This window comes from Numida meleagris, chromosome Z (genome assembly GCF_002078875.1).
Source record: "Numida meleagris isolate 19003 breed g44 Domestic line chromosome Z, NumMel1.0, whole genome shotgun sequence".
Classification (NCBI taxonomy): domain Eukaryota; kingdom Metazoa; phylum Chordata; class Aves; order Galliformes; family Numididae; genus Numida; species Numida meleagris.
In genome coordinates this window covers 24723106-24736942 of record NC_034438.1, presented here as the reverse complement: position 1 = coordinate 24736942, position 13837 = coordinate 24723106, and the positions used below count along the sequence as shown (strand labels likewise).

Genomic DNA, 13837 nt, shown 5'->3' with positions numbered 1-13837 from the left:
CCCACCGCCACCCGACAGACACAGGCGGCCGAACAGCCACTCCGGCCTTTTCTGCCCGTTTCGCCCCTTTCCTGCCCTGGCAGGCCCCCTCCTGCTCCCAAAGCGGAACCAAAGCACCGCGGGGCGTGTTTCTACCCGGGGCAGCCGGAGGAGTGGGACCGTCCTTTTGGCTGCGCAGGGGCGAGCGACGCGGAGTGGGGACGTCGTGCGGCCGCCGCCATGGTGGGCGCGGGGCTGGGAACGCGGCGGGACGAGGCCGGGCGGGACGGCGGCTGGGGACAGGGGTTGGGGACTGGGGACGGAGGCAGGGGACGGAGGCGGCTCTGCCGCCCCGCGCGGATGGGGTGCCCTCCGGCCTCGTCTCGGCGGCGTGAGGCGCTGAGCGCGCTGCCCTGTACCCACAGCCGCAGAACGAGCACATCGAGCTGCACCGCAAGCGGTACGGCTACCGGCTGGACTACCATGAGAAGAAGAGGAAGAAGGAAGGGCGCGAGGCTCACGAGCGCTCCAGGAAGGCCAAGAAGATGATCGGGCTGAAGGCCAAGCTGTACCACAAGCAGCGGCACGCCGAGAAGATCCAGATGAAGAAGACGTGAGTAGCAGTGGTCTGGCATTGTGCTGCTGCCCTTTGGGGGATTGAGACAGCCACAGAGAGCTGGCTGTCAGCTGGGTGATACCTTGTATTTCTTACATGTTGGTTAATTTTGGGAGAGAGTGCTTAAGACACTTCTGAATGCTTTTTTTTTTTTTTTTTTTTTTTTACCATTGCAATGAACAACTGTTGCTAAAAGCATTCCTTATTATAAGCATTAATTAGCAGTAGCAATTGCAATAATGTAATTGTGATGAAATACAAAAACACTATATTGGCTTTCAGTCTGATGGCTATACCGCTACAGAATATTCTTGGCCTTGTCAGATAGGCCCCTTGCTTGAAGCCAGTTCCTTGGTAAGAGTCTTGTATTATAGTCTGAACAAACTGACAGGCTTCAATGGGCTCTAGTCTGTCAGCTGTTGCATTAAGAGAAATTACTGGCTTCCTGTGAAAAGTATTTAGACGCTCTTCCTTAAATGAAAACGCTGTACTTACTTTAAAGAATATTTTGAGTAGGCACAACCTAAGCTATTCTATCTCAAAATTTGGTTCTTTTCTATTCTTAATACTGTGCTGCTGGTGGTGTTTGTTTTTCCTTGCAGAATTAAAATGCATGAGAAGAGAAATACAAAGGAAAAGAATGAGGAAAAGACACCTAAAGGAGCTGTACCAGCATACCTGCTGGACAGAGAGGGCCAGTCCCGGGCTAAGGTTCTCTCTAACATGATCAAACAGAAACGAAAAGAAAAAGCTGTAAGTAGCTGTATTAAAATTCAGATACTTAGTATTTCTTAGGGTGATGATCACTGTGTTATTGATGCTCAAGTGGCTTGCAGCTTGCAGGCAAGCTCTGAGTACTGATATTGTACAAAACCCAAAACTTTGAATAGCTTAGCTGCCTTGAGCAAAGTAAGCATATGCAAAGTCTTGATTTCTATAAACTTAAATGCTAATTAAAATAAGTAACTGTTAGTTGCATTAAAAGTATGGTTCACAGCTACTCTGATTAGTTAAATTTTATTTTGTACTTTGTCCTGTTCCATTTAGGAATGGCACATTTAAGATTTAATGACAATTGTGTTTCCTATAGGGGAAGTGGGAGGTACCTGTGCCAAAGGTCCGTGCACAGGGAGAAACAGAAGTTTTAAAAGTGATTCGTACAGGAAAGAGAAAGAAGAAGGCCTGGAAGAGAATGGTTACAAAAGTTTGTTTTGTTGGAGATGGCTTTACTAGGAAGCCTCCTAAGTATGAACGATTCATTCGACCAATGGTAATGTTCTTGAAACTTTTGAATGTTTAGATAGTAATTTTTTTGACTGAACTGTTTTGAGTTTGGCAAGGAATCACAGAATGGCTTTGGATGGAATGGACCTTGAAGACCATCTAGTAAGCTAGATGAAGTAGAATGAAGTTTCATCTAGGAACTTCCTTCTGTGATAATGCACTTGATTTCTACTAATTTAGAACATTCTTATTAGTTTCCTTCCTGAAATCTGAAGTTAGAGTAGCTGGAGGTACACCTGCAGTCACAGTCTGCATTGGAATATTTCTACCCTGACTCCCATAAGCGAGATGGTATCGATAAGTTAAAGCTACGAGCTCTCAAGTTAATGTGGAAAGATCTTCGGCAGAAGCACTTCAGAAGCTTTTGTCTTTTTCAAGCTACTACGATTCTGTCAGCTGCAGGGGCCAACTCCATTGTCGGACTCAAGTACTCCCTCCTCCTGATTTGTTAGCTAAGCTTAATGCACAGTGGTGACAGTATGCAAAGAAATGGTTATAGCTGCCTGGCCTTTTCTTATGCAAATGCAGGGATGAGTGTGGAGGCTCTAGCAGCCTAGCAGTGGACAAAAAGAAAAATCAGATTCCTTACAACAGTATAGATTTTGTATAGATACTGAGTAGAAGCCTTGGATAGATTTTATTGACACACAAAGCAATATTGTACTTAGTGATAAAAAGTGTGCAAAGTACAGGTACCTAGACAGAAAGAGGTGTAATAGATGAGTGTTTAATATTTCACAGTACGTGAAAAATATTTTCAGGTTTACAAGTATAAAGGAAAAAAAAAGTTTAAAAACTGTCAATGCTTTACCATAAACACCTCACTTCTTCATGGAACGCGCTTTACTTGTGGGAGCAAGTATTCTTCTTTTACTGCTGTTAAAAAAACTGCATTCTGAAACTGTCCATTTAAAAAAAAAAAAAAAAAAACTTAACCTTGTCATTAATCTGGTTCTTAACAAACCTAGTATTCCATAGTAAGCAGATAACTTTCTGTGTTCTGGCTTGTTTCATTCTTCCCAGCCTCATAAAATGCATAATGCTGAGGACGTAATGCTAGAAGTGTTAAATTACCTGCGAGGACTTGAAGTATATACTAATGTTTTCTAACACTTTGTGCAACAGGGCTTACGTTTCAAGAAGGCACACGTGACACATCCTGAACTTAAAGCTACTTTTTGCTTGCCTATCCTTGGTGTAAAAAAGAATCCTTCTTCTCCTTTGTATACAAGTTTGGGTGTAATTACCAAAGGTACCGTCATTGAAGTGAATGTGAGCGAACTGGGCCTCGTGACACAAGGGGGCAAAGTTATTTGGGGTAAGTACTTAAACTAGTAGTAGCACTGCAGAACTAGTTTTAGGTCTGTATTGCCTGAGTGTATTGTGAAGGCAATGTCTTGTAAAGTGTCACAATTAATCCCTGTTGAGTTCTGGTTGTAGCAGAAGCAACTACAGGACAGCTTTAAAAAGTTTTAATCTTAGGCTTTCAGTTCACACTTTCAACACCAAATTAGGTGAAGCTTAGAAAAAGGTCTTAATGCAAGATATAAGCAATCACATCAAGCAATGTTACGAGGCTGTTAAGACCTATCCATGTGAATTATGAATGATTAGACTATGTTTTCAGTGAAAGCTGGGTGTACAAATATCTTCATTGAATCAGACTAACTTGTTTTAACAGCGAGGCTGACTTGGACTGTGATAGAACCTATGATTTTTATGTATTCTTCGAGGTTCTGGGTACATTATAAAGCCTGAATAAGATGTTCTGAGAACTAAAGTTAGCAGCTCATCAGAAAGTATATTTAGATTTGTAATGCATTCACTTTTGAAATAGGAATTTCTTCCACTTCCAAGGGGGCTTGTGGATTAAATTTTCAAAATGGAAAAATTGTTATTTACTATATAAACTACTTAAAGGTTTTGTAGATTTGTAATTTCCTTTTCTCTTTAGGAAAATATGCACAAGTAACAAACAATCCAGAAAATGATGGCTGTATTAATGCAGTTTTGCTTGTCTAAGTTGTTTGATACTACACATTGGACACTGCTTTCTACAAAATCAGTGCAGTTTCAACAATTTTGGAAGATCTCTGGAACCTTCAACCATTCAGGCATGCTGTCCTCTCAAGCTCTTGAGGATCTTAAATGTGCCAGAAAAGACTGTTCAGATTGTTATATTTAAAATCTGTTTGTTCATCTGACCACTGTCCAAATAAAGAGATTCCATTTTAATGTTTTGCTGCTAGGTTATGGATTTGATATAAACCTTCTTGGTGATTGCAGAGTAGCAGTCACCTGGCTTAGATTGTATTCTATAAATATTCAGCTCACAGCCCTAGTGATAGGAAATACAGCCACTATCTCCCATGATGGCTTACTATAAAGCTGAAGTTACAGAGATACATAAGAACTTGCATCCTGCTGATGGGAATGCAGTAGAGTAGGAAGAATGCAGTCTTGCTGCAGACTGCCATTAGAAATTTAATGCTCAGTTTGGTATTTGCCCCTGGAGAAGGATGGGTTTGGATCACAGGTGCTAGGTGAGTGTGAAGGAAGGGAAGTGTATCAGAATCATAGAATGGCTTGGATTGGAAGGACCTCAAGGATTATTGGGTTGCGCTTGGATTGGAAGGACCTCAAGTATTATTGGGTTGCAAGCCCCCTGCCACAGGCAGGGTTGCCAACCACTAGATCAAGTACTAGATTAGGTTGCCCAGCACCCATCCAGCCTGGTCTTGAACACCTTCAGGGACAGCGCATCCACAGCTTCTCTGGGCAGCCCATGCCTGTGCCTTACTACCCTCTCAGGGAAAGACTTCCCCTTGACATCTAATCTAAACCTTCCCCCTTTTAGTTTAAAACCATTGCCCCTTATCACTGTCGACCTGTGCAGAAAGTTGATTTCCCTCCTGTTTATAATATCCCTTTAGATATCAGAAGCCCATAATGCGAAATTTGAGAGTGGCGTAACAATACTGATACTACAACTCACTGTAGCTATCTTGAGTGCTTTAAGAAACATTAATGTAAAACTGAAGTCACAAGCATCGACTGGTCAATGTATATTTAGCTTCCATCTTCAAAATACAGGAAACAAAAGCTGCTTTTACACTGACTTTTTCCAGACAAGAATTTGGTGGTAAGTAAACGAATCTATCTATCACTGCAAATACACACACACTGATACACCATTTATTCCTACTTTTACATAGTACTTCATGGCAAGCAGAGGAGCTTTTAAGCACAGATTTGAAGTCAATCCTTAAAAACTTTTTCCGGTTTATGAAAACCCTCTTATTCCCCCAACACTATATGAGGGAACATTCAAACAAAGCTCAAGGATCTTCAGAAGCCAAATTGTGAGTAGTCCGGGAGGTGGTTTTTAAACACAAAAGACAAGAGGCAGCTACCTGCACCTGTCACACCTGCAACAGGCTACAGGAATAGGCAGTCTGAGTATCAGATTATGGCAGACAAAATTTGAAGGGACCTGCTGAAACGGTCTAAACCTCCTACCTAAAGCAGAGTCAGCTACAGTAGTTGTCTGAGAACCATGGTCAGATAGTTAAAACCTATCTCTAGGGATGGTGGACTTATCCTGGGCAACGTGATCCAGTGTATGACCACCCTGAGTGTTCAAGAAAGTTAGGAAGTTTAACGGAATTTTCTTTTCTCTACCTCGTAGCCACTGCTTCTCATTCTGTTACTGAGCTCCACTAAGAATCTGGTTCCATCTTCATTATACCCTCACACCAGGTATTTGTACATGATGGAAAAATGTCCACTCCCCCAGCCTTCTTTTAAACTAGACTGAAGCTCTCAGCCTCATGTACAAGGGATGCTCCAGTCATCTTCATGACTGCAACAGCTTTTCGACATCCAGAACTCTAGCCAGCAGCATCTTGCTTCTGCAGGTTTTGTGATTTCTCTTACACCATCTGATAGAAGCAGTACTTTAACTGTTTCCTCCTCTTACAGGCTACTTTTTTATTTTAACAACAGTTTGGCCTAGCCTGGACTTTACTGTATCTTACTATGATTCTTGTTTACTTCTGCAATGATAGGTGATTCAAAACTAAAAGCAGGTCACAAGCTAGTAAGTAATTTTCTTGGGGAGTGGACACTTTGTCAAAACGTTACTTTTACCTTTTAATCCATTTTAATAACATGAACACAATATTTCAATTTTCTATTACACTGCACTGCTGCCCCCTCCTTATAAACACAGCCGCCTCAAAAACACTACTATATTTTGTGTTGTAAATACATGGCTTGGCTGAGTAATACAATGATTACAAGTAAATTACATTTTAACGCTATATGGAGAGTTGATAAGTTTATAGTAACAATGCAGGATGATGGAAACTGCAAAATCCGTATGGTAAACATACTTTTTAAAAAGCTGTAAAATAGGCTGCTTTGTAAGATGCATAAGCTAAGTAAATACAGCATTTTTTGTAAAAAAGTACAAGATTTTTTTTTCAGTTAATATACTTACAGCATTTAAAGCTCTTCGGTAGCAGACAGATTGCAAGATAATGGATTGCAAAACAACACTAAGTATAATTATACTGTTTTGTTCTAGTGAATTAAACCCCTTTAAAAGATACCTCCTGCATAGCAGAAAGGGATCAAATACTTAAAAACAAATCACAAAATAAGTTTAATTACTATTTCAGAACATTTCAAAAGCAGTCAGGACAATACAAAAAAAGGAAAATTCAGAACACACTAACTAGCTCTAAGTACAGTACTCTAGAATAGCATCACATCTTCCATAGGATTTACAAACACTAGTTTAAAAAACAACTAACACCACATTCATGAAAATAAATATAGAAGTGTATCCCCTTGGTAATAAAATTTTTTAATAGTCACTCGAGGAGAGGATGAAACTGAGGCCTATTTATTGCTGTTTTCATCCTACTAGTGTTGGTAAGTTGTAAATGATCAATTTGATTACTGACATCCACAAATGGAATAAAGTACATGAACAAACAAAGGTATGACATTATTTAAAGCAAATTAAAACCAAATTTGAATAAATATATATTTTTATGTAAAGATCTGTGAAACATGAGAACAGCAAACAAGAATTCTGCATGAAATGAAGAAACCAAAAGAAACTGCAAGAAACAAAGCAAATTCTGTTACACATTACGAAGCAGTACAAGAGAGACATTTTAACAAGAGATGAATTCAAACATAAAAACCATTTAAGTGCAAGGTTGAAGTCACCAATAAAGATTCTTTAAACTCTATTCCTAGGCTAAATAAAGCTCAAAAATAATACTGCTTGCTTTCACCATACACATGTATTTCCACAGCATGTTGTAACAGTATTTGGTACAAATATTAACTTGATGTTTTCATCATAGATTGCTGGTGTGGTAAGATCTTAAATTCTTTAGCAGTTCAACGCTAGTAAGCCAGACAGTGAACAGACCGAAGAAAAACTGTCCAAGCATAAAGCACGCTGGTTTTCCCAAGGTAAAACATTTCAATCAGTACAGCTGTCAGAAAAGTTCCCTTGCTTCAATGTAACAGAAGGTATAGACTATTACACTACTGTTCCAACTGGATAATCAGCACAGCAATATACACTATTATTTAAGTCAGTAGTTTGATTTGGCTACTCAGTATTTACTGCAAGACGGCTGACGTCCAAGAAGTTATTTGAGAAATAAACTCTACTCTAGCTCAAAGTACTGCTGTGATCGCAGTTAAGGACTATGTCTAGGTTTCAAGACTGTATTGGTTATAAGAACCGCTAATTGCACCAGGACTGCTCACAATAGGTAGATAACAACCTGGCCATTGGCTGCTATCGCTTGTACCTCAGACATACAGAGCTAGCTACTCAAGAGTACCCCTAAATATGTGAATTTAAGCTCAGTATTTCAAAATTCCAAAAATCTGTTTTCAGCAGAAACCAAGACTGCCCTCATCTAATAATTCTGTTGCAGTTTTTCCTGCATTCAATATGTAAATGTCTTACAAGCAAGATACTAACTGAAATTAGTTCCAACTTAGCCATGAAAAGAAAGATAATTTAAATAACCTTCTCACAGTGTTTTCCAACCTCACAGGGAAATACAAGTGACAAACATATGCATCAAAAAATCCACCTAAAGGAAAAAAGTGCATCTCACTTGTTCATGAACAACAGAATTATTGAATGTGAATACATTTGTACCAATCAAAGTATTTAACAGATTAGTACATCAAAAAGCTTGCTCTAACAAATGGAACATGAATCACTATCTACTGTATACAATCAGTATTTTTCAAACCATCAGCCCTCACAGATTCCATCCTTAGCAATGCAACAGATGCACGGGTTTTTTTGTTGTTGTTGTTTTTGTTTTTTGCTTTTCTTTTTACAGTAACCTAGCATTATAAGACAAATCATACTACTGGTAAAAAAGTTTTATCCCATGTGCTTTATAGAAAATGTTTAATTAGTTTTAGAAATGCTTAAGGTTCACTTGAATGTGTTTACAAGCAATCATAAAAGATCTTGAACATTTATCAGTCACAGGGTTCGTAAGAAGTAACTGTACATTGACAGGAAGTTATAACTACGCTCAACATAAAAGAAACTCAGACTTAACTCAGTTATCCTATCCACTCTGAACTCTAAATTTGAACCACCACCAACAAAAATAATACTTCCCACATAAGACTTTTTTTTAACAGATTAAAAATGGGATTGTACTTCAACAGCTGAAATAAATAGTAAGAATACATCTTCTACAGTTAAAATACTTTATAAATACACTTAAACTGTATAGACATAAAATAGATTCACAAAGGGATAAAAATTAAGACAGTATTGCAACTATTCAAGTGAACCTGAAGACCAATTTTCAGAAGCCCAGTACTTTCAAGACACAGTAGGAGACTAGTTCACTGATCTAAGATGATTAAATAGCAAGGTGAATAGCTGTGTGATTTCCTGTTATTAGAACTGTTGTTCTTTCTTATTTCTGACTTTTCAGCTCTTTGCAGAAATAAACATACAGCAAATTAAGGAGCAACTCAATGTAAACATGACAAATTATATTAAATATGTGTTTTGCTAGGAAAATTTCTGAAAGGAAACATGCATAACAGCCTGTTTGTATTTCTGCTTGTATATAGCAAGGTTTAGTTCCTGCTTTTAGTAAGAGCTATGAACTGGGAAGCCATCAGATCAGAAATTACACTCAGTGTACAAGAAGGAAGTGGGAATCACAAATACTTGTAACGATCTCCTGATAACTCCTGAAGGCATAGAAGTTTGGTAAAAAAAAAAAAAAAAAAAGCATTCACTGAAACATCCACTAATATTTTGATGCTAATAAATGTCACAATCACCTGAAATGCCAGAGTTCACAGGAGTCACACACCTGGCAGTTACAACATTTTAACAGCATCAGCTAATTATTTGGAAAACACAAAGCACCACTTCCATTCGGACCAATACTAGATCAAAAATTGTCCTATCCTTATCCTGTAATTTAACAAGAAAGCAAGTATCCATTCAATACATGCAAGTAGTTAGGAAGGCTGTTCAAACAATTTTGTAAGCATACTGGAGTCCTCACTCCATACATTCTGGAGAAACTCACGCTCAACAAGACACTCACTTTGGAAACTACAGATATAGTTTACTGTGTAGGCATCTCTAAATCTTCCCACAAAAAGGAACTTCATTTTAGGTGTGTGCTATGGTAGATGCTGTGCTGATTTTGTTACTGGTAACTCAGCTGTTTCAAGTGATTAGCAAATCAAATTTGCTAGTTTGGAAGTCAGAAGCAGAGCCATTCTCTCCAGTTTGACTCTAGTGAAAGACAGATGCTATAGTATATTGTTTTGATTTACAGAGTGATACCTTCTTGTATATTTTGAGACCTAGAATTACAGTCTGACATTCTTTTAATCGCATCCAAAAAAAAACTGTGGGGGTTAACAAGAAGAGAGGAGGGATGTCTCTTGTTCTGCATCTCTCCACAGTTGAGAACACTAGAATTTTTTTTTTTTTTAATTTTTTTAAATAATTTGTGATGAATGGCCTCATGGAAGTCTATAAAAATTTTAGTAACCTTAATAAAGCCAGTATTTCATTATCATCATTTTTCCTTCCAAGACTGCCGCCTCAAATATGCAGACCATTCCTTTGCTAGCACAACTTACTTATCCAGCATATATCCCTTATAGAAGGAGGAGAGTGGCTGTTTACTTTCATACTTTGAAGAAGACCAATGTCTACTGGTTAAAAATTTAAGAAATTCTGAGCAAAGGTGATGAATCCCAAAAGGAAGTCCAACTCAGTATTTTAAACATGTCCTGTGTCCAATGTGGTTTAGTTACATCCTAGTGTTTTATACAGAACAACAACTTTTTTTGTACAAATAGATGAACTAACGATTTATTTTAAGCTGGCTTTCCTTTTTTCTTGGGTGGACCTTTGTAACCTTTGGCCTTCCTTCGCAAGTTTCTCCGATCCACAACGGGCACCTCAATTTCTGCTTCCTCAGAGCTGCTGTCAGCTGCCCGCTCTGCTGTTGTCTGCGTGTACTGCTCTGTCTGCTCAACAGACTCATCTAAGTGCTCTTCTGTCTGATTCTTCTGTCCTTCCTGTCCAGAAGGCTGCTGAAAAGAAACACCCTCCAGTTCAACCACTATCAAAGAGCTCTGACCCAAAGCAACAGGGGCCTCCTGCGAGTTCTGCTCTGCCTCCTCGTTTTGATCTTCCACCGAGGCAGCTGGTTTGTGTGACACATTTTCAGAAACAGTTTCTTCTGCTGCTTCACTTCTAATAGAGTTTGGTAGCCCATTGTTTGAGAGTTCTTCCTTTGGTGTTGAAGCAATTACATTTTCAGAGGATTTTTTCTCTTCAGATTCTTGCTTGTCTTCCTCAATGCCCTTCTTCTCTACTCGTGTACTTTCTTCTGTCAGTCCTTCTGAATCATTTGCATTTAAAACCTGAGGGTGTGCCAAAAAAAATCAAAGGGATGATTAATTTAAGATACAAGAGGATGACAAACTTTTAACCTTAGCTAGCAACTGCAGAGGATATTTTGGCATTCAGCAGTGTCCATTACTGCACAGACAGTCAACTAACCAACCCTCTCCTCCTTATTGCACTGAACTATTTTGTGAACTGCATCTGATATTCAGAGTTCCCCATTATATTTTCATATTGAAGCTATTAAAAAGAAGAGTAGACACGTTCTGAAATTATACCCAGGGAAAAATAACACTGTTTCAAAACCAACCAACAGTAAAATCTGTGTTATAGAAGGGTATTTTACCAGTAATTAATTGCTCGTACACTTAATCAATGCAGACTTACTACATAAAATATAGATGCTCCTTTCAGACATATCCAACTAATACTTCAGAGAGAAACAGCTGTTTCATTACTGCTAAGGGAAATTGGAGCAAAGTATCTTTTTTCACTTTCTTTTATCTTGCTGGTATCACAAATGTACGTCCTATTTCTGCATACTAAAGCAGAAATGCTAGTATATTCTGTTAATGGATTTGCATCATCTGGCCTAATAATTGCTTCTCCCAAGAATTCCACACAGTGGTGGGGGACTCCTCCTATCTGTTACATAACAGAAGGAAAAAAAACAGCAAGGTATGTACATACTGAAGGAAAAAAAATGTTTTGTTTCAATTCTCTCACCTTCTCTGATACAGTGTCTTCTGAAGGTTTTGGCGGAGACTCAAGGATTAATGGAACAAGCAGTGTTAAGGGTTCTTCTCCTTGACTCACAGACTGCAACTTTGATTCACCACCTAGGACTTCAGTTGCAGTTTCTTCTTCAGCTGTAACTAAGGTCTTAGCAGTTTCTTCTGCTACGTCACCATTAAGAGATTCAGACAGAGTTCCCTAAAAATCACATTTTTAAGTCAAGATTACACCAAGCCTTATCCCCCACACTAGTGGTGTTTATGTGTTCTAAATTTGTATTTTAGGTAAGAAAAGCAGCCAGTTCAGGTACTTTGAAATATGTAGTAAACTCAGCATACAGTAGCTTTCCAATTACCAATCCAGCCTATTAACTTGGTTTTGTTACCTGTACTAAGTTTCTGATCATGGCTTACATGGTTAACAGCCAAACCAAGTAACATACATGCTACAATCAAATGAAATGTAAGTTGATGTTGATTCAAATTGATTCACATTGAAATGTAAGTTGATGAACCCAGCACAGTTTATGATCCACTTTCTCAGAAATTAGTAAGAATATAAAACCCTGGAGGTATCATTAGGCACTAAGGATACTTCAACATCTAAATTTAAGCTAGCATACAGTAACAAGTGTTTGTTTAAATCCAACTTCTATCTATAAAACCAAGCAAGCTTTACAGTGAGAAGAGGCAGCAGTCATCAGTGAAACATATCACCTATTGATTTCTTCAGTTAAAATTTTTCTCTTTTTAGAGATACTTGATCAGACCTTGACCCTACTCCAGTTCTCTGCAGTATTTAAGAAGCTCAAATCAATCAAGAATGCTATGTCAATAAACTAGCTAACAATTTATTTTGCTAAAGAGCCTATGAACTCTACATCAAAGAATCACACAATATTGTGATTTGGAAGGGACCCACAAGGATCATTGAGTCCAGCACCTGACTCCAAACAGGAACATCCAAAAGCCAAACCCTATGTTCAATAGGGCTGTCCAAACACTTCCTGAATTCCAGCATTCTTCGTGTTGTGACCACTGCCCCGGGAAGCCTGTTCCAGTACTCAACCACTTTCTATGGTGAAGAACTTTTTCCTAATCCCCAACCTGACCCTCCGCTGACACAGCTCCATGCTGTTCCCTTGGGCCCTGTCGCTGTCCCCAGAGAGCAGAGCTCAGTGCTGCCCCTCTGCACCCTGTGAGGAGCTGCAGCCCCTCCTCAGTCTACTCTTTTCTGGGTTTAACAAACCAAGGGACCTCATCTGCTCCTCATACATCTTGTCCTCTAGACCTTTCACCATCTTCATAGCCCTTAGATGCTAATTGTTTTACGTCCTTCTTATATTGTGCCCAAAAATACACACTGTGCTTGAGATGAGGCCACATCAGCACAGAGCAGAGAGAGACAACCCTTTCCCTCAAACAGCTAGCAATGCTGTGCCTGATCATGTAAGTATAAAAGAATTTTCCATTCTCAATAATTCTGTACTAGCTTTAGCTTCTCAGATATGCTACTCAACAAAGCATTGGTGCAAAAATTGAAGAGACAATCACGTGGATCAAGGCAGCAAGGAACACATTTAATGCTCTGAATACAGTCATCTACTATGACTGTTAGAAACCATCTCACCTCCTTCTCACTCAGCTTCTCAGATGGTGATGTACGTAGCTCAGTTTCTAATACACACTGGTCCTCTTCAGAAGTGATCATTTCCTCACCACTTTCAACATCAACCTCAGGTTCTTCCTCAATGACTTCAAAGCATTTAGGTGTGTGGGCAGGATGTTCTGGCCTGCAGCAGATATTTACATATACTCTTTAAATCTTTTAGATTAATACAATTTTGGTGATCTCATCAGCAGGAAACCTCTTTCATAATCAATTTGAAATTTCTATCTCACCTACTTGCCACAGGAAATACAAATTGAGAAAGCTAAACAGATTTAAGAATAGCTAATTTCTAATTAGGAATAATATCAAGACAAAATTGCTACAGTAATTACAGAATAAAGACAACCCATTTCCATTTTATGTGAATAGAAGTCAGAAATATTATTTTAAAGAACCTTTGTTACTTAAAATTTAGAAAGCAACTAAGAAAACACATTTGAAAGTCAAAATACTTTTTTGTCCCTTGAGGGCTTCAAAGTATAACTTCATCCAACCTCAACACAGGTTTAAAATTATGGAGTTACATAAGAAAGTATGTAGTAAATGGACATTTGTTAATCATGCAAACAAAGATCATGACCAGAAAAGCATTTAAG

General features: G+C 38.6%; 2 protein-coding genes across 5 annotated transcripts in view; one reads left to right on the top strand and one right to left on the bottom strand.

Moving 5' to 3' along the window:
- Positions 87 to 4114, top strand: NSA2 (NSA2, ribosome biogenesis homolog). Its single transcript, XM_021379646.1, has 6 exons — positions 87 to 222; positions 405 to 592; positions 1198 to 1348; positions 1686 to 1865; positions 3005 to 3197; positions 3834 to 4114. The coding sequence occupies exons 1-6, from the start codon at positions 220 to 222 to the stop codon at positions 3899 to 3901; spliced, it is 783 nt and encodes a 260-aa protein (XP_021235321.1). The 5' UTR covers positions 87 to 219; the 3' UTR covers positions 3902 to 4114.
- FAM169A (family with sequence similarity 169 member A) overlaps positions 4930 to 13837 on the bottom strand; it is a 40501-nt gene continuing 31593 nt past the window's right edge. For all 4 annotated transcript variants that reach the window (XM_021379641.1, XM_021379642.1, XM_021379643.1 and 1 more), the window contains exons 11-13: positions 13200 to 13362; positions 11562 to 11768; positions 4930 to 10852 (exon numbers count right to left, since the gene is read on the bottom strand). In XM_021379641.1, the coding sequence (XP_021235316.1) occupies positions 10301 to 10852; positions 11562 to 11768; positions 13200 to 13362 (922 nt within the window). In that variant the 3' untranslated portion in view covers positions 4930 to 10300. The remainder of the gene's footprint in view (positions 10853 to 11561; positions 11769 to 13199; positions 13363 to 13837) is intronic.